The sequence below is a fragment of the Leuciscus leuciscus genome (genome assembly GCF_965113295.1).
Source record: "Leuciscus leuciscus genome assembly, chromosome: 14".
NCBI lineage: Eukaryota > Metazoa > Chordata > Actinopteri > Cypriniformes > Leuciscidae > Leuciscus > Leuciscus leuciscus.
The window spans coordinates 27,399,682-27,427,102 of NC_138738.1; the positions used below are offsets into that span (position 1 = coordinate 27,399,682).

The 27,421-nt window shown below is 43.1% G+C and overlaps 1 protein-coding gene across 3 annotated transcripts in view; it reads right to left on the reverse strand.

Annotated features, from left to right (window-relative positions):
* cacng5a (calcium channel, voltage-dependent, gamma subunit 5a) overlaps positions 1-27,421 on the reverse strand; it is a 76,200-nt gene that overhangs the window by 36,354 nt on the left and 12,425 nt on the right. For 2 of the 3 annotated variants that reach the window (XM_082136999.1, XM_082136997.1), the window contains exon 2: positions 881-1,117. In XM_082136999.1, coding sequence (XP_081993125.1) covers positions 881-1,076 — 196 coding nt within the window. In that variant the 5' untranslated portion in view covers positions 1,077-1,117. Of the gene's footprint in view, positions 1-880; positions 1,118-19,484; positions 19,580-27,421 lie in introns of those variants that run through there. The other variant, XM_082136998.1, reaches the window with a different exon arrangement.

Below are 27,421 nucleotides of genomic sequence, written 5' to 3' on the forward strand. Positions count from 1 at the left end.
GGCGGCCCCCGGGGGTGGTACGCTATCCGAGAGCTCGATTACCCCCCTGGAAACGGTACATAATGCGCAAGTTTATGATCAAAATGCACAAGCGTGGTTTCATAAGCAAACTTAAGACGCTGCTGAGACATTACAAGTCACATCGATGTCAAGTGTCTTTACGGGATTTTTACGGGTTGTGTGTGAACGCACTCTCTGATTCTGGAAAATCACTGGCAGTGTGAATGAACCAAAATCAAACGAACCCGGGTCAAATCCCGGGTCACTTTATCCGTGTATTTTCCGGAATCTCTGTGTGAAAGGGGCTTATGTTTGTACACAGATTTCCAGATGAAGCGTTCTTTAACAGATTTGGAAAGGTGTGCTGTCTTATTCCTCCATCTATTTGAAATCCATGGATCATGTTTCTGCTTGTTCATACACAAAAATACAAATGAATATTACAAATGAATAAAAGACTATCTAGTATGGAAGCTCGTCTCATATGCTGATAATTTATCATTAATGTTATTCACTGCAGAGCGTGCCATATGTTTTCTGTGATGCATTTACACGGCTTTGACCAGCGGATGTCGTTAGCGTGGCACTCCCTTCTGCTCCGCTGCTTTGCGCATGCGTAGAAGTGCGAGAAAATAAGTCATTACGAAAAAGTTTCTCATTATTATGAGATGTTAAGTCATTATTATGAGAAAGTTTATCATTGTTATGAGATGTTGTCTCTCTCTCTCTCTCTCTCTCTCTCTCTCTCTCTCTGTCACACACACACACACACACACACACACACACACACACACACACACACACACACACACACACACACACACACACACACACACACACACACACACACACACACACACGCACGCACGCACACACTTACCTGCAAGAAAACAGACCCTCCAGAGCCCTGAATGGAGAGACATACGAATTTCAGTGCTCTGATTGAGAGGTAGGATGACCCCCTCTTCCAGGTAGAGCCAGTAGTCGGTGCTGACGGCAATACCCAGCAACCCCAGACTACACACAGCAAACACACTGCTGAGGAGTGTCAGTGCCTTTCTGCCACACAAACTCATCTTTCACATCAGCAGGGGGTGAAAGCTGCAGAAATCAGGAGCTGTATGAAAGAGAAAAGAGCTTAAATAAGCTTAAATAACTTAATCTTCTATTTAACATCCAAATAGTTTTTTAAAATGCCAAGTAATCAGTTCTTAAGTTACAAAGGAGCCTACAACACAACTCATAACATTAACAACACTATTCTTTGCATCAAGATTGTTTCTGCAGTTGTATGCACAGAATCATTTGATCAAGGTTACGGGATACACTGGGCTAGTTTTGTCAAAAGTACCAACTTCGGTACCGAAGAAAAAAAGCAGGCTTCAGTTCAGATAGATGCCTGCTTGTGCTTTCAAACGCTTCCACTTTCAAAACACTTTCAAACACTTCCGTGTGCTCTCAAATGCGCCCATGCGTTGATCATTGTAGACAATCACAGACATATTCGATGGGCACGTGAACACAATGGCCAGTCAGAGGTGTTTACGATTCTGCTCAACAGCGCTCAAAGCGTAACATTTTTTTTTTATTTCAGTACCGACTTGGTACTGAAGTCGGTACTTGTGACAACACTATGGGCAGAAGCTTGACCATTCGACCAGGAGGGCTCACGATGCAATCCAAAGGGAACTAACCGAGTAGGCTTTATGATCGCAGCATTTGGAAGGGTGACCCCAGCAGAAAATTGAACGGGGACACTCACTGTGTTCGGACAGGAGAGCTCACTTTACGATTCGAAGGGAAAAATTTACCCGGTTAGGCTCACATACCCTCGTATGGGGGAGCCCACACTGCGATGTGAGAGCCCGGGGTGCGAAATAAATGGGTGAGCCCTCACTGCGATTAAACGGTAAATTCACAGGTAGTGTCTAAAAGTAAGTAAGTATGCTGATTGATGAGCATTCTTGGTATGGAAACAGTTGGATCGGTTGTAGCTCTGGAAGACTTCAGAAGACCAACGAACGAGAGAGTGGATCTGCTGTTCTAAAATAACCTTTTGAGTGGTGGTGGTTGCTGCTCCTATACAAAAGGAGTGGCTGGAATATTGGTCAGCTAAGATGCTGGATTGGATGAGGACTAATTTGACGTATTTTTGAAAACAAATTTGTGATACTGTGTGATTATCATCATCAACAAATTGTGGTTTGGATTGATATTTGATTAGAGAGAGAGTCTGTAATACAGGTAGGATGAGAGATTATTAAGGTTGAACGGGAGTGGGCAGGTTGAAAATGTAAATTAAATGTTATTTTTTTTAGTTTGATCTGTTTTACTTTGTTTGATAAAAAATGAAATAGTTTCTTAATCTAACACTTTTAAACCTCAAAAAAAATGTAGGGCAGACCTTTAGATACAATTTTGAGGTGATTGTGAATTCTAAACAGCAGAGGAATATCTAAGAAAACGTCTCAGGTTACGACTGTAACCTATGTTCCCTGAGAACAGGGAACGAGACACTACGTCAGAATGACGCTATGGGGAATGCCTCAGGCGTGACAGGTGTCTGAAATAAATATCAACTCACGTCAATCATGTTGACCGGCGACAGCCCGTGAATCATCAGCTTGATTGATTAACGCGCGACCTGGATGTATAAAGGGGAGCCTTGCACACAAGACAACATCCTATCGTCTGAAGGGACTGTTGCAGGCAGGCCCCGAGGCATGGCAGGAAGACGTAGTGTCTCGTTCCCTGTTCTCAGGGAACATAGGTTACAGTCGTAACCTGAGACGTTCCCTTTCGAAAGGGAACTCTACACTACGTCAGAATGATGCTATGGGGAACGATATACCAACGCCTCCTAAGGGGAGTGCATGCCCTCAGGTCTGGGCTGTCAGTGACAGCATTCCCTACGGTCATCGCCCAAGCTAAAGGATACCACAGAAAACCTCACAGTTTTAAGGGAAGGTCTACCTGGGCCAGCTCAAAGGCCTAGGACCACAATTCAAAAACTAGAAAGGGTCCCTTCTAGGGAATGTGGCTAGGGGACCTGAGGGAACCCCAGCCAGTCACTATTCAGGGGAACGTGCCACCTGAAATGCCACCAGGCAGGCCTGACCTGGTGTCACTACATAAGACACTACAGTCTGGCCACTTCCTGTCTGTCCGAAGACAGAGCCTCTGGACACTTGCCTAAGGAAGGCATCCAACCCAAGGGACTGCGAAGCAGGCAGTGAACCACTCAGCCCGGATCTCAGAGACGGGACATCCTGGAGAGTATGACTCAGCATAGTGCTTTACAACCCTTGCCAGCGAGGGGAGTTTCTCTACTCGATCCATGGATCTACCCAGTGTTTGTGTTTCAAAACACTGAGGAGGCCTGTGAGGGCCTAAAGGGAGCTTACCTCCAGGAAGGCCTGGTAGGACCTCTAACCTGGCGACCACAACATGGGGGAGCTTGTATTCAACCACAATATGTGGGTGCTTACCTTCAGGAAGGCCGGTGAAGCCTCTGACCTGGCGCCACAGCATGTGGGAGCTCATATCAGGAAGGCCGGTGAGGCCTGTAACCTGGGGACCACAACCTGTGGGAGCTTACTTTCAGAAAGGCCCTAGAACCGAAGTCTGGGCCACGTAAGAAAGGGAATTAAGCGTACAGCGCACAACCCTTACCATAAATATGGATTTATAGAAAGCACATGAAAGAAAGTGCATGTACTTAGCCACTCTGAATCCAAGAAGGCCTGATGAGGCCTAAACCTGGCGACCACAGCATGTGGGAGCTCATACTCGGGAAGGCCGGTGAGGCCTGTAACGCGGTGACCACAGTGTGTGGGAGCTCATCAGAATGTGGAAGTTAGCTAGAGAAAGGCGTCTGTCGTAATATACGTGACGACAGGACGCATCTAGAGTGGGACCCGAGGTGAAAGACCAGGGTCTGAGCCACATAGGAAGGGACCGAGGCGTAAAGCGCATGACCCTAACCATAAAAATGGATTTTAGAAAGTACACAGGATGTTAGTCGTGTGACTTACCATAAGCATGGGTCTAAGAAAAATAGATGAAGTAAAAGGTGCATGTACTTCATCACTCTATCTTCAGGAAGGCCTAGTGAGGCCTATATCCTGATGACCACAGTAAGTGGGAGCTCATTCTCAGCAAGGCCCCTGAGGCCCGTGACCTGACGACCACAGACTGTGGGAGCTCGTATCCAGGAAGGCCGGTGAGGCCTGTAACCTGGCGGCCACAGTATGTGGAAGTTCACATTCAGGAAGGCCAGGTGAGGCCTGTAACCTGACATGTAGAAAACCATCACCAGGAAGGCCGGTGAGGCCTGTAACCTGGCGACCACAGTATGTGGGAGCTCATACTCAGGGAGGCCTATGAGGCCTGAAACCTGGTGACCACAGTATGTGGGAACTCACATTCAGGAAGGCCGGATGAGGCCTGTAACCTGGCGACCACCATGTGTGGGAGCTCATATTCAGGAAGGCCTAGTAAGGCCTGTAACCTGGCGACCACAGTATGTGGGAGCTCATCACCAGGAAGGCCGGATGAGGCCTGTAACCTGATGACCACAGTATGTGGGAGCTCACATTCAGGAAGGCCGGGTGAGGCCTGCATCCTGACATGTAGAAGCCCATCACCAGGAAGGCCGGTGAGGCCTGTAACCTGGCGCCACAGTATGTGGGAGCTCATAACCAGGAAGGCCTGGCGAGGCCTGTAACCTGGCGACCACCGTGTATGGGAGCTCATATTCAGGAAGGCCTAGTAAGGCCTGTAACCTGATATCCCAGTATGTGGGAGCTCATAACCAGGTAGGCCGGATGAGGCCTGTAACCTGGCGACCACAGTATGTGGGAGCTCATAACCAGGAAGGCCGGATGAGGCCTGTAACCTGATGACCACAGTATGTGGGAGCTCACATTCAGGAAGGCCGGTGAGGCCTGTAACCTGACATGTGGAAGCTCATAACCAGGAAGGCCTGGTGAGGCCTATAACCTGGCGACTACAGTATGTGGGAGCTCATATTCAACCACAGTATGTGGGAGCTCATACTCAGGAAGGCCTAGTGAGGCCTATGACCTGATAACCACAGTATGTGGGAGCTCATATTCAAAAAGGCCTGGTGAGGCCTATAACTTGATAACCACAGTATGTGGGAGCTCATTCAACCACAGTATGTGGGAGCTCATACTCAGGAAGGCCTAGTGAGGCCTATGACCTGATAACCACAGTATGTGGGAGCTCATATTCAAAAAGGCCTGGTGAGGCCTATAACTTGATAACCACAGTATGTGGGAGCTCATTCAACCACAGTATGTGGGAGCTCATACTCAGGAAGGCCTAGTGAGGCCTATGACCTAAAAAACACATGTTTCTTTTTTTTTTTTTTTTTTTTAAAGGGGACTGTCTGGTCAAGGAGGCCTGCCAAGGCCTACTACCTGCCATACAGCCTCCAAAAACCTTTAGATTTTTACCTTCTTTCCATAACATGCCCCAAACTCTATACAGGAGATGCGGTCTGTAAGAGAAACAGAAATATGTTATTTGCGCACAAAAAACATTTCACAAAAAGACCAGACAGTACACCTGCGGCGTGTGGAGTACAGACACGTCAGGAATTCCTTTTATTTCTCTTTAAAATGTACCTGGGCTCACCACTTACATGCCTGAAAGAGGCGCTCCTACTAACCAGGTCGAGGAGGGCCATCAGACATGATACTCATCATAGGCCCAGCCCCAGGCCTGATGTAAGAAACGCCTGGGAACGTTAGGAGAAGGCTTCCGGGGAGATTATCCCTAGTGCCGCTGAGTGCGCTTTTCCTGGAAACTACGAAACTACCCCGCTGATGTGGATGAATACGGGCAGAGTATGGGTTCTTCCATGCCTTCTTGATCTCAGTATGGAGATCTGGAAGGAATGGAAGGCTCACCTGAGCTGGTGGCCTATGGCTGGGAAGAAACCGATCGTCGAGACGGCCACGAGCGGTTTCTTCCCTGACGCGCCTCCACGGCAGCTGTCATTTGTCGGTGGCGCGCCCCATAACCTCCATCAGCTCAGCATACACAGGGCAGGATGGTTGAGATGGCTCAGTATCTGCCAGACTGACGACATCATCAACCATATCCTGCCCGTCCGGAAGAGCAGCAGCTGCAGACGCATTAGGTGATAATGGTAAAACGTCATCATCTACCTGCAGCTCACTCTCGTCAGCGGACGAGCTGTCTGAGAGGTGAACCCCCCTCTCAAGACGCTCGGCCAGCTCCTTCTGAGACCCCCATGATGAGAGTCGCCGCTGAGCCTCAGCCCGAGCGGGACTCGCACCACGGGGCTCAGAAGCTGAACCCTCTTCCCTCGAGAAAAGGGTCAGACGAGAGCGGAGAGTCTTCAAAGAAAAACTCTCGCAGTTCGCACAAGAAGCTCACAGTTTTAAGGGAAGGTCTACCTGGGCCAGCTCAAAGCCTCTCGTGCATGCTCTTCACCCAAACAAAAGACGCACAGATCGTGTGTGTCACCCGGCGTCAAAAATCTCGGGCACGGGTCTGCACACTTACGGAAGCTCTGCTTCTTCTCTGCGCGTTTCATACTGTAAGCGATATTCTTACCAGACAAAACAGTCCCTGAAGACGAAAAAGATGTTGTCTTGTGTGCAAGGCTCCCCTTTATACATCCAGGTCGCGCGTTAATCAATCAAGCTGATGATTCACGGGCTGTCGCCGGTCAACATGATTGACGTGAGTTGATATTTATTTCAGACACCTGTCACGCCTGAGGCGTTCCCCATAGCGTCATTCTGACGTAGTGTAGAGTTCCCTTTCGAAAGGGAACCAGGATGAACATTGCTTTGAGCATACAGGGTCTGTTTTTAGGGCATGCAGGTTGGCATTTGTTAATGCCTTTGATGAGGAGTTAAGTCTGCGGGTTATTTATTGCTGGGGATGGTTTGCAAAAAATGAGTTTATGGAAAAACTGGATTCCGCTTAAAGCTTTTGATGGAACTGACTTGGAGACCTGTAGAGTGGTTGAGATATGACATGAATGGTGTGATGGATAAAGAGAACATTTGGGGAGTGGCAGTTTGTAGGAGAGATTACATTTAAAACATTTCCTGGCTGTCCAGTTGGATTTGAGGGTCCTCTGAGAGACTGCTTGCATGGAGTCAAGGGAAGCATCGAGGAGTGACTTTAGAGGGTGTTTTATGGGAAGATCGATTTTGAATATGGTGGTACTAGGGCTGGAGTTGGATTTGCCTCGGGTGCAAATTACTTGAATTTAGGAATAGGAAGACTGCAAAGACAAGGGGATACAGTTTGAAAACGATGTTTAGGAACTGAGGAGGCCACGCAGATGTGAACCAGCGGCCTTGGTAAAATCCCCCGAAGCCGGAGGTGCGTGTACAGCACTTGGATAGTGTACAATTGGATATTGTTGAGGAGGGAAAAAGGTCATGCCCTTCTGTAACACTTCTGTAACAGTTACAGTATACTAGGCTCAGTGCTAGGTTCCACTACAGGAGCAGTGATTGATGTAAGATGCATTAATAACCACAGACCACAGAATCAGTTTAAATTGCCGGCTTAATACGTTTAGTTGACATCATAAAATGGACAGTTGACATACAGTTAACATTAATTTCAAAATCACTTCAAGGAAAAAAAATATATTTCCCCCTCTTTTTGTGTTCACGTGAGTTAGTTTATGAATCCTTTTTCTTTTATTTAAACCTACTATTTGGCTTAAAAGGATACTATTTTCAACCTAGGTTATTATTAGTCTCCAGTTGTATCACTAATTTATGTGAGTTAACTCAGCTTTATTCTGAATAAAGTTTAGTTCTTAAGTTTCAAGAGTTAGTTCAAGTTTGGTTAAATTCCCTGTTAGTTTCAACCGTTTTCTATTTTGTTGTTCGTACCTCAGAAAAAATATTACATGTCAGAAAACACCATTACAGCATTAACATGAAAGGTTAACAAATAAAACAATAGCAAAAAAAATTAAACAAAACAACTCAAATTGTATTCAGCAAAAGACTGAATAAACTTGTATTTCACAAGTAATTGTCTTTGTTCTCTTAAGTGTCAGTCCTTTAGTCCTAAACGGTTAATCCAGTGTCTCTGTGAATCCACAGCAGCTCTGCAGTGAAATATGGATCAATCCTACCAGTTTCTGATGAAACCCATGCAACATCCGGCAGAGGCGCTTTGATCCTGTGTGATGCACAGTTCATGGGGTCACTGGGTGGCTCGCCATCTTACATCTCGCACGTGGAATCCAACTCCGATATTCGCTCAGAATTTCCGGTCCAAACCTTAATGGCCAAGTCCCGTTCGGCAATGAACACAAGTATGAAATATCGCCAGGTCACGGCAGGTTGGAACACACAACAAAACAAACAAAAAAACTCCTTCAAGGCACAAAATTAACTTTAAATGGACTCTTTACTTATTCTTCTTGTTTTCCTCTGTTTTCAGCAGCAGCTCTACAACGACTGTCTGCGTTTCTCCCTCGTTAACAAGCAGGAAAAAACAAAACAACCTGATTGGCTGTGGCTAGTCTCAGGAGTCACGCTGCAACGTGACTCTTCAAAATAAGAGTCTGAACACATTTTAAACCATGTTAAATGAAGAAAATAAATAAATAAAATCAAATGAATTCACATATTTTTAACCCTTTTTCTATGTTCTTAAACCTAAATGAAACGTATGAAATAAAGCATTTGACTATTTTAATGCATTTTAAATTTCTTTTAACCTATTTGTTGCCTATCCATTGCTTGCAATGCATTTCTTTATGACTGTTTTTATTAACAACTTTAGTTTGAAATGGTGCTTTGTAACCAGGGTTACACCCTCCCTGCTTAAATATATGCAAGTCCCTTTGCACAAGGCATAGTTTAGACTACTTTGATCTCGTGGGCTTCAATAGTGTTTGTTACAGCGTCACTTAAGCTTTGGAACAGAGATTGAACTATGCTGACAAGAGGATTCCCCAATTCAGGGTAGGTTAAGAATTTGGGTTTTAGTCTTTCTCGAGAAGATCGCCTGAGAGCCTGTTCTGCCTCTGGGTCATGTTCTTTGTTGTCATTGTTCACAGATGGGTCCTCATTCATTTCAATATGAGTTTTACTTGTTTCCTCATTTGAATCTGGTGCACTGTCCATTTCACCTAGTTGTGTTTTTGGTTCTTCTTCCCTTGCAGGTTCAGGTACATTCTCTGTCTCAAGTGACTTTGCCATTTCCATCATGTTCATGCCCTCTGGGGCATTATCAGGCAATGTAGCGTTACCAGGCTCATCATGGCTGGCCGATACCTCACCACCAGCCTCTCTAGGAGCATCAACCAGTTCAGGGGGTCTGGCAGGTTCTGAGACTTGAGCATTGTCTGATTTTGGTCGCTCAACAGCAGGGTTTGAATGAGTGTTGAGGGGAAAAACTACTTTGTATTCCTCAAAGGACCTGGAGAGCTCTCTGAAAGGACTTGGAGGGTAATACAGAGGGTAGTTGTCCCCTTCCTCAGAATCATAGTCCTGTTCCGGTTCATCAGGATCAGTTATAGGGTGTTGACGCGTGCTTGCTCGGCGTGGTTTTTCTTGGACTGCAGGAGGATGTTCAGGGACAGTTGGCAAGAACCCGCACGGTAATAAAAGGTCTCTGTGAAGAGTTCTAGTGGGACCATTGTGGTGCTCTGGTTTGACCGTATATACCGGTAGGTTGTCTTTTTGACTCACAACCACATGGACAACGGACTCCCACCTATCGGCCAACTTGTGTTTACCCCTAATCCTAACATTCCTCACAAGCACACGATCGCCAACATCCAGGACAGATTCAGTTACATGCTTGTCATATCTGGTTTTATTCCGTTCCGCAGCTTTAGCAGCATTTTTGGTAGCCAGTTGGTAACTCTCTTGGAGGTGAGATTTGAGGGCATTAACGTACTGTGAGTGAGATTGTTGCTGACGATGGTTCAAATGGGTATTAAAAGCCAGGTCTATTGGTAATCTAGGCTGCCTACCAAACATTAACTCATAAGGCGTAAACCCAGTACTTTCATGTTTGGTGCAGTTATAGGCGTGTACGAGTGGCTTAACAAAGTCACGCCAATGTATCTTGTGTTCGTCGTTGAGTGTACCTAGCATGTTTAGTAGGGTCCTATTAAACCTTTCTACAGGGTTTCCCCTGGGGTGATAAGGTGAAGTTCTGACTTTTTGTATTCCAGCTAGGTCACACAGCTCTTTGATGGTTTTCGATTCAAAGTCTGCTCCTTGGTCACTGTGCAACTTCTCCGGAAAACCATAGTGGATGATGAAATTTTCCCACAGAGCTTTGGCTACGGTTCGAGCCTTTTGGTTTGGGGTAGGAGTTGCTACAGCGTACTTCGTGAAGAAGTCTGTAATGACAAGGACATCCTTTGTATTACTGCGGTCTGGTTCGATAGTTAAAAAGTCGATACATACTAACTCGAGAGGTCTGGTGACTTGTATGTTTACTAGGGGCGCTGCCTTCTCTGGCAGAGTTTTTCTGCAAACGCACCTGCTACAACTTTTGACCTTTTGCTCAATGTCTGAAGCCATTTTTGGCCAGAAAAATCTGGTTCTAGTTAGGTCAAGAGTCCGGTCAAAGCCGAGGTGACCCATGTCATCGTGAAGGCTTTTTAACACCATAGATCTCAGGTTTTCAGGGAGAACGAGTTGATATTGGATTCCTTCACCTACTTGCCTCTTTCTGTACAAAATTCCATTCTGAAACTCTAGTTTGTTTAGTTCGCGCAGAAAGATGGAAAGTAATGGAATCTCTTGCCGTACAGTAGAGGAAGATGTTTCACCCGTTTCGAGCTGATGTATGATTTCGCCAATAGCAGGATCGTTTCTTTGACTTTGTCTCAACTCTTCTTCGGACATACTTAGAATGACAGGAGAAACGTTGCACTGCTCGAAACTCTCGGGAAGAGCATTGGTGGTCATGGACAGAGAGGTTACAAGTGGGGATGCAAAAGCATTTTGGTCTTTATCAAGAGACTGGAAGACTAGGTGTTTGTCACAGATTGCACTGACAGCGTGAGGAGGAATGTGAGTGAAAGGATCTGTGCCAGGTAAGTGGTGTTGTAAAAACTGGCGAATCCGCTCTTGTTCCTTCAGAGAGACCAAGTCATTTACTGGCTCGGGGTGTGGACGGCGGGATAAGCCATCTGCGTCAATGTTTTGTTTGCCTGCTCTGTACCGGAGTTGGAACTCAAAAGAGGACAGGGCGGACAACCAGCGGTAACTTGTCGCATCTAACTTAGCGGTGGTTAGAATGTACGTTAAGGGGTTACTATCAGTTATCACTGTGAAAGGACGGCCATACAAGTAATCACAAAACTTTTCCGTTACAGCCCACTTGAGGGCAAGAAACTCGAGCTTGTGGGCGGGGTAGCGACTTTCACTTTTTGATAGTCCCCTACTCGCGTATGCGATTACGCGCATCTCCCCCTCCTGTTCTTGATAAAGAGCTGCCCCTAACCCAGTTGTACTAGCATCGGTATGTAGTACGTACGGCAACTCGTGATTGGCAAAGCCTAACACGGGGGCAGTAGTCAGTTTTTCTATTATCGTTTCAAATGCTCGTTGGCAACTCTCTGTCCACCTCTCCCCGAAAGGAGATTTTGGCTGAAAGTACTGGACACCGTTTGGCTTAGGGCTATTATTCTTTCTCAGTGGGGGGTATCCGGCAGTCAGATTGCTAAGGGGTTTGACGATCTTAGAGAAGTCCTTGATAAACCTCCTATAATACCCCGCGAACCCTAAGAAGGAACGGAGCTCTTTCAGGTTTTTGGGACTTGGCCATGTTTTTAAGGCTGCGACTTTTTCAGGGTCCGTTTCAACCCCATGCTGAGAAACGACGTGCCCTAAGTACCTCACGGATGTCTGGAAGAACTTGCATTTTTCAATCGATAGCTTCAAACCGTATGCTTTTAGACGACTAAGCACATGAAGAAGGCGGGTTTCATGTTGTTCAAGGGTGTCGGAGAAAACTATAAGGTCGTCCAGGAAGACCAGGACTTCCTTAAGGTTGATGTCACACATACATTTCTCCATCAACCTTTGAAATGTGCTGGGAGCGTTTGTTATGCCCTGGGGCATCCTGTTAAACTCGAAGAACCCCATCGGACATACAAAGGCTGTCTTGTGCTTGTCAGTCTCATCGACCTCAATCTGATAGTACCCGCTTTTGAGGTCAAGGACAGAAAACCATTTCGACCCAGTGAGGGCTGAAAACGCCTCTTCCACATTAGGAAGCGCATAGGCATCTTTGATTGTATTCAGATTCAACTTTCGGTAATCAACGCAGAGTCTTATGTCTCCGTTCTTCTTCTTCACCACCACTATCGGTGAGGAAAATGGCGATTCAGACTCACGGATTACTCCTGCCTTGCTCAGTTCCTGCAAATGCTTCCGCACAGCATCCAGATCTTGGGGTCGAATAGGACGGGGTCTGTGCTTAAAGGGGGTTTGATCACTCAGTTTGATTTGGTGTTTTACTTGGTCGGTGCAACCGAAATCTGTATCATGTAGTGCAAACACTTCTGGCATAGCATTCAGCTTTTGTATGATTCGCTCTTTCCATTCAGCAGGGACTGGAGAATCGGCAAAGTTGAGGTCGAGCTTAACGGCGTTTGAGCTGGAAGTATGCTCGGACTGCTGTGGAATCTGACTGTTTGGCAATACCTCCAGCATGGCATGCATTTCAGCGATGACACTCTTTGCAGGGATAACTATGTCATGTTTACTTTCATTTCGCAGGACCACTGGAAGCTTTTGTGAGAGTTTCTCAGGGAGGGTAAGTAAACACTGGGTGACTAGAATACCACCTGGCAAGGAGGATAAGGAGGGAGACTCAACTACTACCCACTTGTCAGAGATTTCGGTGTTTACATTAATTGACCCCTCAAGGACTCGACTTTGGCCCGCAGGAATGATTTCAGACTCTTTCCCTGACAGTCTGACAAGACCAAAGCCGCCACTCTCTTTTTGCTTGTTTCTCTGTCGTAATACATTCAGCACCACTCTGTAACCGTATGGCAGGGCACTGAGATTCGTATCGTTTAGGGAGAGACTGTCAAAGAGAAAATCAAGAGTGTTGGTACCGATTAAGAGAGATGACTGAACATTAGATCGAGTGTCTGGAACCACTAACGCAAGAGAGGACACAGTAAGTTCAGTTCCGAAACAGTTTTTAGGAAAGGTAATGTCGACACCAATAAAGCCTGAATATGGGACATTTTGACCATTTGCCGCCTCGACTTCCAGCAGATCTTGTATTGGATAAATTTCCAGATGTGAGAGATTGCTTTCATAGAAAGACTGGGACACTGTGGTTACTTGTGACCCGGTATCGAGAAGGCAATTGCAAGCCTGTCCATTAATCTGTACTTGAGCAGTGTACTTAGCTCCGACTAAGCCTTTAGGTATTTTCACAGTGGCTGATTTGTTAGATAGGAATCGTTTATTGGATTTATGTGAATATTCAGTGGGACTGGCTTCATCAGTAGCACCCATTTGTCCCGCAATGAGGGCTTGCTTTAGTTTAAAGACTGTGTTTGATTGTTTTGCTTATCCCAAAGTAACTGTTTCTCTCTCAACTGTTTCCTTTTATCAGCAACCAAGGATGGATTTGGGTCATTGGAGCATGCAGAGACGATATGGCCGTCCTCGCCGCATTGGAAACAGTACCAGGGCTTCGGCCTACTCTTTGCAGCTTGGTTTGTCAAGGGAATTTGCTCAGGTCCTCTTGGTTTAGTATTAGCATTAGCTTTTGGTGGCTTTGGATTTTTCTTAGGGTTTGGTGGCTTTAGTCTAGCGAGATGGCTCTGGAGCTCAGTGATCTGTGCTTTTAATTCTGTGACCAGATCACTTGGAGAAACTACAGGTGGGTCTACCTTTTGGGGTTTCAGTCTCGTCAGCTGACCTTGCAGCTCAGTTATCTGTTTTCGCATCTGAGTGAGATCGTCTTGCATTATGGGTTCGGGAATGCCAGTGTTTGCAGCTATAGCGTGTGAGGCTACTTTTGGTCTGGTGGCAGCAAAGTGTTTTTTCATTCGACTTTCTTTTGCAGTGTGTTTGTCCTCTTCCACTCTCAACTGTAGCAGTAGCTCACTGAATGAAGGTGGGTCGTCTTTTTTTCTTTCGAGCTGGAGACCAGCTAAAAGGGCATTGTCCCAACACCCCCGACAGAACTGACGCAATAGGTGTCGGTCTGCTTCACCAGCTACAACACCGCCTCTTTTCAAAGCTTTGGAGAGAGCTGTCTGCAAGCGATGGAGATAATGTGAGGGCTTCTCACCTGCATCTTGGAGTGTGTTAAGGAATTTAGCGAAAAGCTCATCGCCATCCTCCACTGTGCCAAAAGCTGAATTAAGCAATTCAAGGTAAGCAGATGGCAAGGCTTTGGGGCCTAAAGGTTTCACCACGGTTGCAGCAGGTGGCAAAAGGCTGTCCAAGATCTTTCGTGAGCGTTGCAAGTCAGACAGATCGGGGTCTTGAAGTACGAGCTCAACACTGTGGCGCCAGGAATCAAAATCAACCTCATGACTAGGACAAGGTAGTTTTCCTGAGAACTGTCTTAGACGGAAAGAGGCACTGACTTGTGAGGTAGGAGCTTCACTTCGGATTATATGCTCTACAACAACTTTTTGCACCTCAGGATGAGATATAAAGCTTGTTGGTATGTTAGATGGTAGATCAGGTTGTGGTTGGTTGACTGATTCAGAAGCACTGGTGCTTACATTAGTTGCAGTCGATTCTACAGTTTCACTCTGGAAAAGTTGTCGATTTCCCTGTGTTGGTCTAACAACTGGAGTTGTGGGTTCACTCTGTGTCTTTTGGGTAGAAACCACAATTTCAGGTGGTTCTGCGCTGCTTGTGACTGATTGAGCACACTCGGAAAGGTGCTCATGCAGAACAGCTTCAAAAGATTTGCCACTTAAATTGGCGATTTTCCGCAGTTCACTGAACAAACTGTGGGTGGCGCTGTTTGTAACAGCTGATACGTACTCAGTTGACAGGGCTCGGATTACATAAGTGACTTGCTTTTGGCTCTCAAGTGTGTAGGGCAATAAGGGTTCAAGTGCTGCCAAGGCAGCTCCACTCTCATACTCCACAATGGCATTTTTGTGGTAGAAAGACTGGGGATCATCTATTTTAAAGGTTCTTGCAGTTCGCCCATACTTGTTCAGGAAGTCAATTAAATCTTCCTCAACAGCTGTGTCAGTAATTCCACTAATGATAACTGAGTTTGGAACTTTAACATTTTCTCTGTCAACTATGTCCATTTTGCCGGCTTGGCCTGTTTGTCAGGTCTGGGTTAAAATTAAAGACTGGAAGGTTTAATTACTGCTTCTCCTGGCTGGCTGGCTCGCCACTTCTGTAACACTTCTGTAACAGTTACAGTATACTAGGCTCAGTGCTAGGTTCCACTACAGGAGCAGTGATTGATGTAAGATGCATTAATAACCACAGACCACAGAATCAGTTTAAATTGCCGGCTTAATACGTTTAGTTGACATCATAAAATGGACAGTTGACATACAGTTAACATTAATTTCAAAATCACTTCAAGGAAAAAAAATATATTTCCCCCTCTTTTTGTGTTCACGTGAGTTAGTTTATGAATCCTTTTTCTTTTATTTAAACCTACTATTTGGCTTAAAAGGATACTATTTTCAACCTAGGTTATTATTAGTCTCCAGTTGTATCACTAATTTATGTGAGTTAACTCAGCTTTATTCTGAATAAAGTTTAGTTCTTAAGTTTCAAGAGTTAGTTCAAGTTTGGTTAAATTCCCTGTTAGTTTCAACCGTTTTCTATTTTGTTGTTCGTACCTCAGAAAAAATATTACATGTCAGAAAACACCATTACAGCATTAACATGAAAGGTTAACAAATAAAACAATAGCAAAAAAAATTAAACAAAACAACTCAAATTGTATTCAGCAAAAGACTGAATAAACTTGTATTTCACAAGTAATTGTCTTTGTTCTCTTAAGTGTCAGTCCTTTAGTCCTAAACGGTTAATCCAGTGTCTCTGTGAATCCACAGCAGCTCTGCAGTGAAATATGGATCAATCCTACCAGTTTCTGATGAAACCCATGCAACATCCGGCAGAGGCGCTTTGATCCTGTGTGATGCACAGTTCATGGGGTCACTGGGTGGCTCGCCATCTTACATCTCGCACGTGGAATCCAACTCCGATATTCGCTCAGAATTTCCGGTCCAAACCTTAATGGCCAAGTCCCGTTCGGCAATGAACACAAGTATGAAATATCGCCAGGTCACGGCAGGTTGGAACACACAACAAAACAAACAAAAAAACTCCTTCAAGGCACAAAATTAACTTTAAATGGACTCTTTACTTATTCTTCTTGTTTTCCTCTGTTTTCAGCAGCAGCTCTACAACGACTGTCTGCGTTTCTCCCTCGTTAACAAGCAGGAAAAAACAAAACAACCTGATTGGCTGTGGCTAGTCTCAGGAGTCACGCTGCAACGTGACTCTTCAAAATAAGAGTCTGAACACATTTTAAACCATGTTAAATGAAGAAAATAAATAAATAAAATCAAATGAATTCACATATTTTTAACCCTTTTTCTATGTTCTTAAACCTAAATGAAACGTATGAAATAAAGCATTTGACTATTTTAATGCATTTTAAATTTCTTTTAACCTATTTGTTGCCTATCCATTGCTTGCAATGCATTTCTTTATGACTGTTTTTATTAACAACTTTAGTTTGAAATGGTGCTTTGTAACCAGGGTTACAATTCCATTTCTTGAGAAGTTATCATTAAGTTATCATTCACTTCTATAAGTATTCATTTGTTGAGGCAAGATATAGGGTTATGGAGATTTGATAGAACGGGAGCAGAATTGACGAGAGAAAGGAGGTGCGACCTTGGGAAAATATATGCATGACGAAATTTATGTGTGGAACACACATGATTTTCAAAGTCTTCAGATCACTGTTCTTCTCACACTACACGACTGTCTGGGGTACAAATTAGTTACTGTTGTATGCACACTACATGAAGTATCTGTGATAGGGACACATTACTCAACTTTTCAATTGGAAGAATTGCAGACACCTCTGCCTGGTCTACAAATTACGTTTCACAATCAAACAAAGACAAGATTGATACAGAAAATAACGTAAATCACAACAACAACATTTATGTATAAAGCACATTTAAACACAATATAGATTGATCCAAAGTGCTGTACATAGGGTAACACTTAAGTGTTACTAAATGATTAGTTCATCATTAACTTATAAATGACTTACAACTGAACATTATTATTTATAATAACGTTCAGTTGTAAGTCATTTATAAGTTAATGATGAACTAATCATATACAAAACATTCATAAATGATTAGCAAGTGATATACTAACATTTTATGTATGTTTTGTAAATTCCGTTACAAATGGTCTGCAAGTGATTAGTAAATGATTAACTAATTATTTACGAAACATCACTATGTGTTCATAAATGATTAATAAGTGATATGTTAATTATTTTATGTATGTTTTGTAGATTCAGTTATGTCATTTACAATTGATTAGTTAATGATTAACTAATTAATGATTATATAATCATTTACAAAACATGAATATGCGTTTCATAAATGTTTCATAAATTATGTTTTTTTTTTGTATGTATGTAGCAATTAGAGGGTGCAGAAAGTGTTGTAAATGCCTTGTATACACGTACAGATCATTTGTAACAGGTAAGTAACAGTGTTCAACACAATGATGTGTAAACGCATGAATACATCATTTACAACACTTTCTGCATCCCCTAATCTAAAGTGTAAACTATTCATCACTTGTAAATGTGTTACACATCATTCGTAGATAACATTCGTACATGACATTCGTAGATCTTATGCCTTATTGATTCTTGAAGTGGTAATCTACGAATGTTTTGTAAATTATTAGTTCATCATTAACTAACCACTTATAAATGACTTATAACTGAACGTTATTAAAGTGTTACAAAAAAACAAAACAAAAAAACAATTACAGGTTTCCAAAAGCTAAAGAATAAAAATGAGTTTTAAGAGTAGATTTAAAAATGTCCAATGAAGGAGCAGACCTCACATGATAAGGGAGACCATTCCAAAGCTTGGGCCCAGCCACAGAAAAGGCCTGATCACCCTTTGATTTGTAGCGACACCGTGACACATTTAAGAGCAAGTGATTGGAAGATCTAAGTGCCTTAGCTGGACAATATGGCACAATAAGATCATTAATATACCTTGGTGCACGACCAGACAACGCCTTATATATAAACATAAGGATCTTAAAATCAATGGGAATGGGAAGCCAGTGACGGGGTGCTAAAACAGGGTAAATATGATCCCTCTTTTTAGACCCAGTCAAAAGTCTTGCAGCCCCATTTTGAACAACTTGCAATCGAGATAGTGAAGATTGAGGGAGACCGGAATAAAGAGAGTTGCAATAATCTAATCGTGATGTTACAAGTGCATGAATCACAACTTCTAAATCTTTGCTTGAAAGAAGGTTCTTCAACTTTGTAATAGATCTTAAATGGAAAAAGTTTCCTCTAATAACAGCATTAATTTGTTTATCAAAAACTAGTAAAGAGTCAAAGATCACTCCAAGATTTTTGACTTGTTTGCGTACATTTGTTGAGAGAGGACCTAACTGTGCAGGAAAGGAATTTGCAGGACAACCCAGAATTAAAACCTCAGTTTTATTCACATTTAACTGCAAACAAATATTTGTCATCCACCTTGAGATCATTTACACATTTCAATAACACATCACATGAAGCAGTGGTGTCAAACCTTACTGGAATGTAAAACTGAGAAATGTTGCATTTATGAAAAATGAGGGCCAAGGGGAGCATATAAAGGGAAAACAATAAAGGTCCCAAAATTGATCCCTGGGGCACACCAAACAAAACAGGTGCAGATGATGAGGAACAATTTCCTAAATTTACAGAAAAAGTAATTTCTTCGAGGCAAGAAGCAAACCATTGTAATACAGTGCCCTTGACACCTACCATACATTCTAGCCGTTCAAGAAGAATGTTGTGGTCAATGGTATCAAATGCAGCGCTCAGGTTTCTTCGAAATATCTCCAAACCATGTCCTCCTCTTCCGGATGCAGAGAAACTGGTTCATGCTTTTATTTCCACCAGGTTGGATTATTGCAATGGACTCTTCATTGGGATTTCTGCCAGAAACATGCAGAAGCTACAATACATCCAAAATAGCGCTGCCAGAGTCCTCATGAGAGTCCGAAAATATGATCACATAACTCCCATCTTACACTCACTCCACTGGCTCCCTGTTTCATTCCGGATCGACTTCAAAATTCTGCTGTATACACACAAATGTATCACTGGACATGCACCACCTTATCTACAAGAACTCATCACCTTGAAATCCTCCTCCCGCACTCTCAGATCATCAGGCCACCTACCTCTTCAGGTCCCGACCACCAGACTTCGTACTATGGGGGACCGAGCTTTCTGTTCAGATGCACCGCGGCTTCGGAACCACCTCCCGAGTGAGCTGAGAGAAGTACAGAGCTTGGACACTTTCAAGGCTTTTATGTGCTGATTGTTTTATTGTTTTTATGGTTTTTAGTATTCTGTAGTTATTATTGTTGTTCTTTTGTGTAGCACTTTAAGATTCTTCGGAATGAAAAGTGCGTTATAAATAAAATCTATTATTATTATTATTATTATTATTTCAGTTAAAGGACAATTCCGGTGAAAAATGAACCTAGGGGTAATTTACACATGGTTACCGAGTCGATTTTCATGCGTTTTCATGAAAATCGAATGTAAAGAGTTTTATCTTAAAAAACAGATTATCTTATAACGCTAGTATATGGGGCACAGAGTAAGTAAAAGTAAATCGCTAGTTAATACCACTAACAAGGCTCAAAATAGCCTCACACTAACACGGTAGCATATCGACTAATCGAGTCACGAACGCCGTGCTACGTTAGATTTCACAAAAGTAATTCCTATCGACCAGCTCACTTAGCACGGCGTTCGTGACTCGATTAGTCGAGACAGTTTTCCAAGATGGATCCTCTCTGTAAACGCGTAATGTACTGTCTTTATAAAGTTTCTTCTTATTAACCCTCTGAGGTCGGCAAACGCGCCCCCGCGTTTTGCTGGATTTTCTTCACATTGTAGCACAATAAACTTAAATTACTCCGTCATTTATGGTCATACAGAAAAAAGAAATATAAAAAAAATAATCTGTGATATTTCTACTTTTGTATGTGTCCACTTACAATCAAATCAAAACATTGTACTTTTGTAAAATAAAGAAAATAAACAGGGTGTGCGTTATGCCTCTGCATCGCGGTAAACTTTTTTTTCTTGAGCACGTCTATAAACTGAAACAAAACTCAGCGAATACTTGTCACACATTTATGAGCCATATACCTTTATACACATTTAAGTGTGTACTTTTAAATGATCGGATTCAAACTGAAAACAAATATTCTCTGTTTAAGTAATTTGTATAAAACCAACAGGATGTCCAGTATCTCAAACGCTTGCTAATTACTTTTAATTCGACCACGCCCACTCTCGCAAAAGTGATTCACATGCAAATCGTCCACATGGAACGCGAACGCCCTCCTTACCTCAAACACAAAACACCAACAAACTTCACAAGTCTCTGCTTTTCGTCGAGTTTGGAAGACACATCTGAGCTTACATTGGATTTAACTCAGAAGAAGAAGAACGCGATTTGAAGACAAGAAAGATGTAAGGTAAGAAATTCGTACTTATTAGTTTATGGTATTGTTGCATAAACTTCACATTGCAGTTGAACTGTTGCTAGATATATGGTGAATATTATACTATTTAGACCCGTGTTTACTGTTAGATACTGTTTGTGGATATCTGCTCAAACATAGATATGTATAACCATAATGTTTAATATTTTGGAGCGCGATCGCGTTTGAATGTATCATATTTTGGAGCGCGATCGCGTTTGAATGTATCATATTTTGGAGCGCGATCCCGTTTGAATGTATCATATTTTGGAGCGCGATCGCGTTTGAATGTATCATATTTTGGAGCGCGATCGCGTTTGAATGTATCATATTTTGGAGCTCGATCACGTTTGAATGTATCATATTTTGGAGCGCGATCGCGTTTGAATGTATCATATTTTGGAGCGCGATCACGTTTGAATGTATCATATTTTGGAGCGCAATCGCGTTTGAATGTATCATATTTTGGAGCGCGATCGCGTTTGAAATGAAAAATACACCAAACATTAGGCTTTATGTTTTTACTATTATCTCATTTCATATCATAACGAAAGGAAACATTTGAAGCAACATAAGATAATCAATATATTTTTCTCTAGCATTGTTACTGAAATCTTTTGGAAGATTTATAGGCTGCTATAGGTTATTGTTATAATTATTTTATGCAGTACTGCACATAGCTTGTGCCTACAAGGCACAACAAACATGGTGTTCATTATATTATATATTGTTGGAAACATTTGTGTGTGTGTGTGTGTGTGTGTGTGTGTGTGTGTATTCTGTGAATTTTAAAAAGCAATTTTAACCAGAAAAATCTAAAATGTATTCCCAGAATCGTGCAGGCCTAGTTTCTCTTGATACCAGTATGTTCACATTTTTTTCTTTTCTTTCAGGGACCAGATGGAACTGAGTCCTGCTGACTTCAACATTCACATGAGTCTCTGTACATGAACATGGTAAAGTGAAAATCAAACACCTTGGAAATGAAAGGTATGTACATTTTTTTTAGGAATGGCACAAAGGTCTCTGTCTTTGGATCATTGTTTTCAATGTGCTCTTTTGTCATTTGTTGTGTATTTTGGGATTATATTGTGTTGTAAATAAATCCAAACAATCTAAAAGCCATTATTTTTTAAATCTCCTCATTCTTTGTGCAAGGTTGCTCTGAATGACAGGGCCTGATAGCTCCTAATAGGGCAGTTAGGGGAGTGTCTTTGTCTTTCTCAGGTGTGAAAAGCTTACATATTAATGAGCTCCCGCATAAAGCTTTCTCACACAAAACACGTCGTAAAAATTTTAAATCAATATATTGTCTTATCTGAATGAGCAGTCAGGGTGATTTTCACATAGTTTTGGAGCAAATATTCTAGGCTACGTCATACAATTTTCAAAAGTCTTGTGAAGAAATAATCAGCATGGCCTTATTTCAGTGAGAATTTTTTTTTGTATTTTCACAAACCACGCATAAATGTCATTATCTCAAAACTACAAACTTTTACATATATGCTGCTGATATATTATTGTAGCAGAGTTTGTGCTGAATACAGTGTAATTAGACTTTAGCCATGAAAATGTCACTAGTAACAGAAAAAAACACAAATGTCAGAGCATGTCAGAACACCTCCAGGGCCCAGAAAACAGCTCAGACCCCAGAGGGTTAACAACTTTTCTGGGCCAGCCAGTTTCAATCCCTTAGAACAGGGAACGACAACTGGCGGCCCGCGGGCCAAAACTGGCCCGCCAGCAATATTTTCTGGCCCGCCGGATTATTTTGGAAGTTCTAAATGCTGCACAAAACTCTTCCACTATTTGAGAAAAGCTGTAGTCGCGCGGCGATTTCACCGCGGGATTACATTTTAAAGTATAACTGTGCGTTCACACCGGACGCGAATAGCGTGTCAAATTCGCGCCTGCCGCGTCTAGTTATACGCTTGACCACTTTGTGTCCATTCGCGCGTCAAAAGACGTTAGCGGCCAGAACTCTGGTGTACTTTGGACGGAGCGGGCGGTCTGACTGACAATAGCCCACTTCCGACATCTTTTGACAGCGTATCCGCACTTAATTCTGACCGCCTGTACACCTATCTCTGAGGAGCTGTTTGGTACTGAAACCATGATTGTCAGTCAACAACATTCTTTTTTTGCAAGGATGTTTGAAATAGTTCGGCAGAAAATAGCCTACTTCATTTGTCAGTAGGGCAATATGATTTTCGTTTATGTTGCTTAGAAATTTGAGTGATAGGCTTTGTCCTATTTAATTTATGTTATTTATATTTCCTAAATTTTTTCTGTGGCATTTTTTTTCTCTGCTGACAGTACAATGTTAAAATAGCCTAATATTTATATTGACACGAACACAATTTTTGTATAGTATTTATAATTATTATAGGCTACTTAATCTCCTTCTTTCCGTTAGAGACATTTGAATGTGAGATTCTGGAAACGAGATCTAAATTTTGCGGACCCGTCAGGTCGGGAAATATAGCGGATGAACACCGCATTTTAAGCGGTTGCTGAATAGAACCTTGTGGGAGCGGGACAAAAAAAAAACAAACAAAAAACCAGTCCCGCGCAGAACTCTTTAAACCTTAGGTGTGTATGTGTGTGTCCCGGATAAATAATAATAATAAAAAAGGAATAAAGTCGGACTGTAAGCGAATGAGGCATGATTGCTATTCACACCTTTATTAAAATGGCTGTAATCTGTTACCACAATAGTACTTGATCTGTTTAAAATGATTTCCTTGATATATGCATAAGGTGTTAAATTAAAAATTAAAAATCAAAATTAAAATTTGTCTAATCCAGTAATTCATTTTTTTCTATTTTTGATCTGAGCACAATCAGAAAATCAGAAAACCCGTCGTTATTCGTTTTTTCATTTTAGTTCAGGAAATAAATAATGGAAAAACAAGTCGTTTTTCATCTTTTTATTTTTGGTTTTAATTTGAAAAAAACGATTGAACAAATGATCCACGGACGGTGACGGAGCCATCATATTCCGCGATTATAGGCCTATATAAGAGTATTTAATTTGTATCCATAGGCCTACTCCGTGTAGTTGGCCCGCCATCTACTGGCTAAAACAAATATTGGCCCGCGGCCAAAGTTACTTGCCGACCCCTGCCTTAGAACATGTGGGAGGAGCTGAGGAGTCTAGCGCTGAGGGATTGGATGGATTTGTGACAGTACCCCCTCTCCCCACGAGCAGCTCCTGAGGACCGGTGAATGCGACGACATGGGCGACCTCTACCTGTGGACAACATACACCAGTCCTTCATCTAACGCCAGGGGAGGAGGTTGCAGTGCCAGACCCTGTGGGAAGAGGGACGAGAGAGATGGTAAGGTCTAAGAAGGGACACATTAAAGATGGATGCTATACAGTACTGCGATGGTAAGTTGATCCAGTAAGTGGCATCATTTATTTGGCGTAAAATTGTGAATGGTCCAATGTATCTGAGCTTGTGACAGGGCAGTTGGAGGCGAATGTCCCTGGTAGAGAGACAGACCTCTTATCCGGCTTGATATACTCGGGTATCTGCTCTTCTGGAGTCTGCCTAGCTCTTATGCCTCCTGACCACTCTCTTTAGATGAAGACCCAGACCCTCTCACTCTCCTTGAACCAGTGGTCCACAGCTGGGACTTCTGAAGGCTCTCCTGACAAGGGAAACTCGGGAGGTTGGAAACCGAGTACGCACTGGAATGGAGTGAGACCGGTGGTTGATTGACGAAGGGAGTTCTGTGCATACTCCGCCCATGTGATGTAATGACTCCAGCTGTGTTGGTGATTGTGGTAATATGACTTTAGAAAGCAGCAGATATCCTGAATCTTCCGTTCTGTTTGTCCTTTAGATTGTGTGTGGAAACCTGAAGATAGACTGACACATATAGGAGCTGGAAAAACGTCTTCCATACCCTGGATATAAATTGTGGGCCTCTGTCGGACACTATGTCTTCAGGTAAGCCGCAGTTTCTGAACACATAGGGCCCTATCTTGCACCCAGCGCAATTGACTTTGTACACCGACACATGTATCATTCCTATTTTGCACCCGCGCAAAGCGCGCTTTTCCCTCCACAGAAGCACGTCGCTAAACTAGGGAATGAACTTGCGCTCCCTGGGCGGTTCAGCGCAAAAAAGGAGGCGTGTTCCGGCGCAAACGTTCCTTCATGCTATTTTGATGGTTTAGAAAACAATTGCGCCACTAACCAGGAAAAAATTGTTTAAAGTCAGTGGCGCGTTGCGCATGTTATTCATATGCTATTTTAAGGACGCATGCTTGGCCATAATCAATGTAGCGTGTGCACAACGCGCATACACTTTGATTCTCTCATCTACACAGAAGCTGCAGTTTTCATTTTTGCAAATCATACATTATTACGATAGATAGATAGATCGACAATTTATTATAAAAGCTTACTCTAGCTTACACATTTACCCAAATTATCATACGCCTGTTTAACCGAAGTTAATTTGGGTTGGTTTCTCCATTTCAATGTAACTTCTCTCTTTTACGGCTGTGACGAGAGCGTTGCTCTCCTTGGCTGTGAACCGCTCCTGGCGTGCGTCTGGCAAATCCGCCATTACAATAGCAATCCGCTATGGAAAAAGCGCGTCTGCTCTTAAAGGGAATGTGAGATGACGCTCTGATTGGTTTATTTCACGTTACGCCCAAACCACACCTATGAATAATGAAGCTACTTCAGACCAACCCATTTTAGATTTGCGCCTGGCGCAAGAGTCATTTATCCCGCCGGGAAAATAGCAACAGCGTCGAGACCCGCCCACAAAGTTACTTAAGCTTTGAGCTTGACACTTGCGTTTCAGATAGTTAAAATAGGGCCCATAATGGAAAAGCGCTTCAGCTGTCTCCATGGCTGCTGGGATGTTCTTCATTTGGATTAGATGGCATTCTTTGGACCTGTGGACTGTCACAAGAATACATCAGATTCTGAAAGGTCTGGGAAAGAATGGGAGGTGGATGCAGTTTACAGGTTTTAGGTAAGTGACGAGGAGTTTTGAAGATGGCACCGGCTGGACATAGTTCATTGCACATAGCCCTGAGCTTCATGGGTCATTTATGGCCACCAGTACCGGTTGTGGCAGAGAGGGGGGGGGTTGCTGACTGCCTGGGTGTCCTGAACCTAAGAAAGAGTGTGCAGAATCCATGAGGGTAAGACAGGGCTGATGGAACATAAATCTTACCCTTAGGACCCTCAGGTTCAGAGTGAGTGGCCTCGGTGATCCATTCATCCAGATCCCACTGGATAGCGTTTAGGAAGATGGCTGAAGGGAGAATGGGTTTTGCAGCCACAGGTGGTAGCTCAGGTGGTAGCTTATCCCCTGGTCTGTAGGTGACCTTGAAGTTCAATCAAGTGAATAATAAAGCCCAGCGGGCTTGTCTGGGATTGAGGTGACAGGCTTCCCAGAGGTAATCTAGGTTGCGATGGTCTGTGATGCCCTCAAAGGGATGTGTAACTCCCTGCACCCAGTGTCGCACTAGGTTGATGGCTAGTAACTCTCTGCTGCCTTCTTTTCTTCCTTGAAAAGGGAGGAAGCCCTGTCACAAGCTCAGATACATTGGACCATTCACAATTTGGACCATTCTTTTCTTCCTTGAAAAGAAGGTGCATGGATGGAGCTTGGTTGGATTCCCCTGATGTGGAGGTATCCACCTCGACCGTGAAGGATAGTTTAGGGTTTAGATGTGTCTGTGTGGGGGTGGTAGTGAAAGCTTCCTTGAGTTGATGGAGTGCGACCGTGGCTGTGGGTGTCCAGGACAGAGACTCAAGATTATTGTGGAGTAGAGTGGTGAGGAAATCTTATTAAAATCTGCAATGAATCAACTGTAAAAGTTAGCAAATCCTTGGAATCTATGCAGATCTCTAACAGAGGATTGAAGTGGCCAATCTGGGACTGCTTTTACCTTTCCCTGGTCCATCTTAACTCCTGAAGCATTAATGATGTAGCCCAAAAACTGGATGGATGGTTGATGGAACTCCCACTTCTCTCTCAGCCATTGGACGACCTGCAAAGCGTGGAGGTGATGGTTGACCTTGTTCCGGAGATAAATCATGATGTCATCGATGTAGACAATCATGAAGTGATGTAGATAATCCCGGAACACCTCATTCATGAATCCTTGGAAAATGGAAGGTGAGTTGGACAGGCAATATGGCATAACCAAGTATTCGTAGTGGTCTGCAGGTGTTATGAAGGTGGTATTCCACTCATCTCCTTTCTGTATATGAATGAGGTTGTACATACTGCGCAGGTCCAGTTTCGAGAAGGTGAATTCATCCTGAAATGCCCGGTATTCTGTTGGAATCTCCACCTTCCAGTCTTGAACGGGGCTCTCAATTGTAGTTGCCAGCACTGGAATGGAGAGTTGATCATCACGATGGTTCGGTTTTTTTGGTAGATGAAGAATTTAAGCTTTAAAACATCCCGTTCCCCAGGAAATAATCTCTTCAGAATTTCAGGATAGGTTGAGTTCATGCACTTGAAGCCACGGGCATCCAAGGATGATGTCGGCAGTAAATCCTTCCAGCACCAGCAGCGAGATGGATTCATGGTGAGTGCAGCCAATGTGAAGAGTCAGAGGAGGGGAGCAGTGA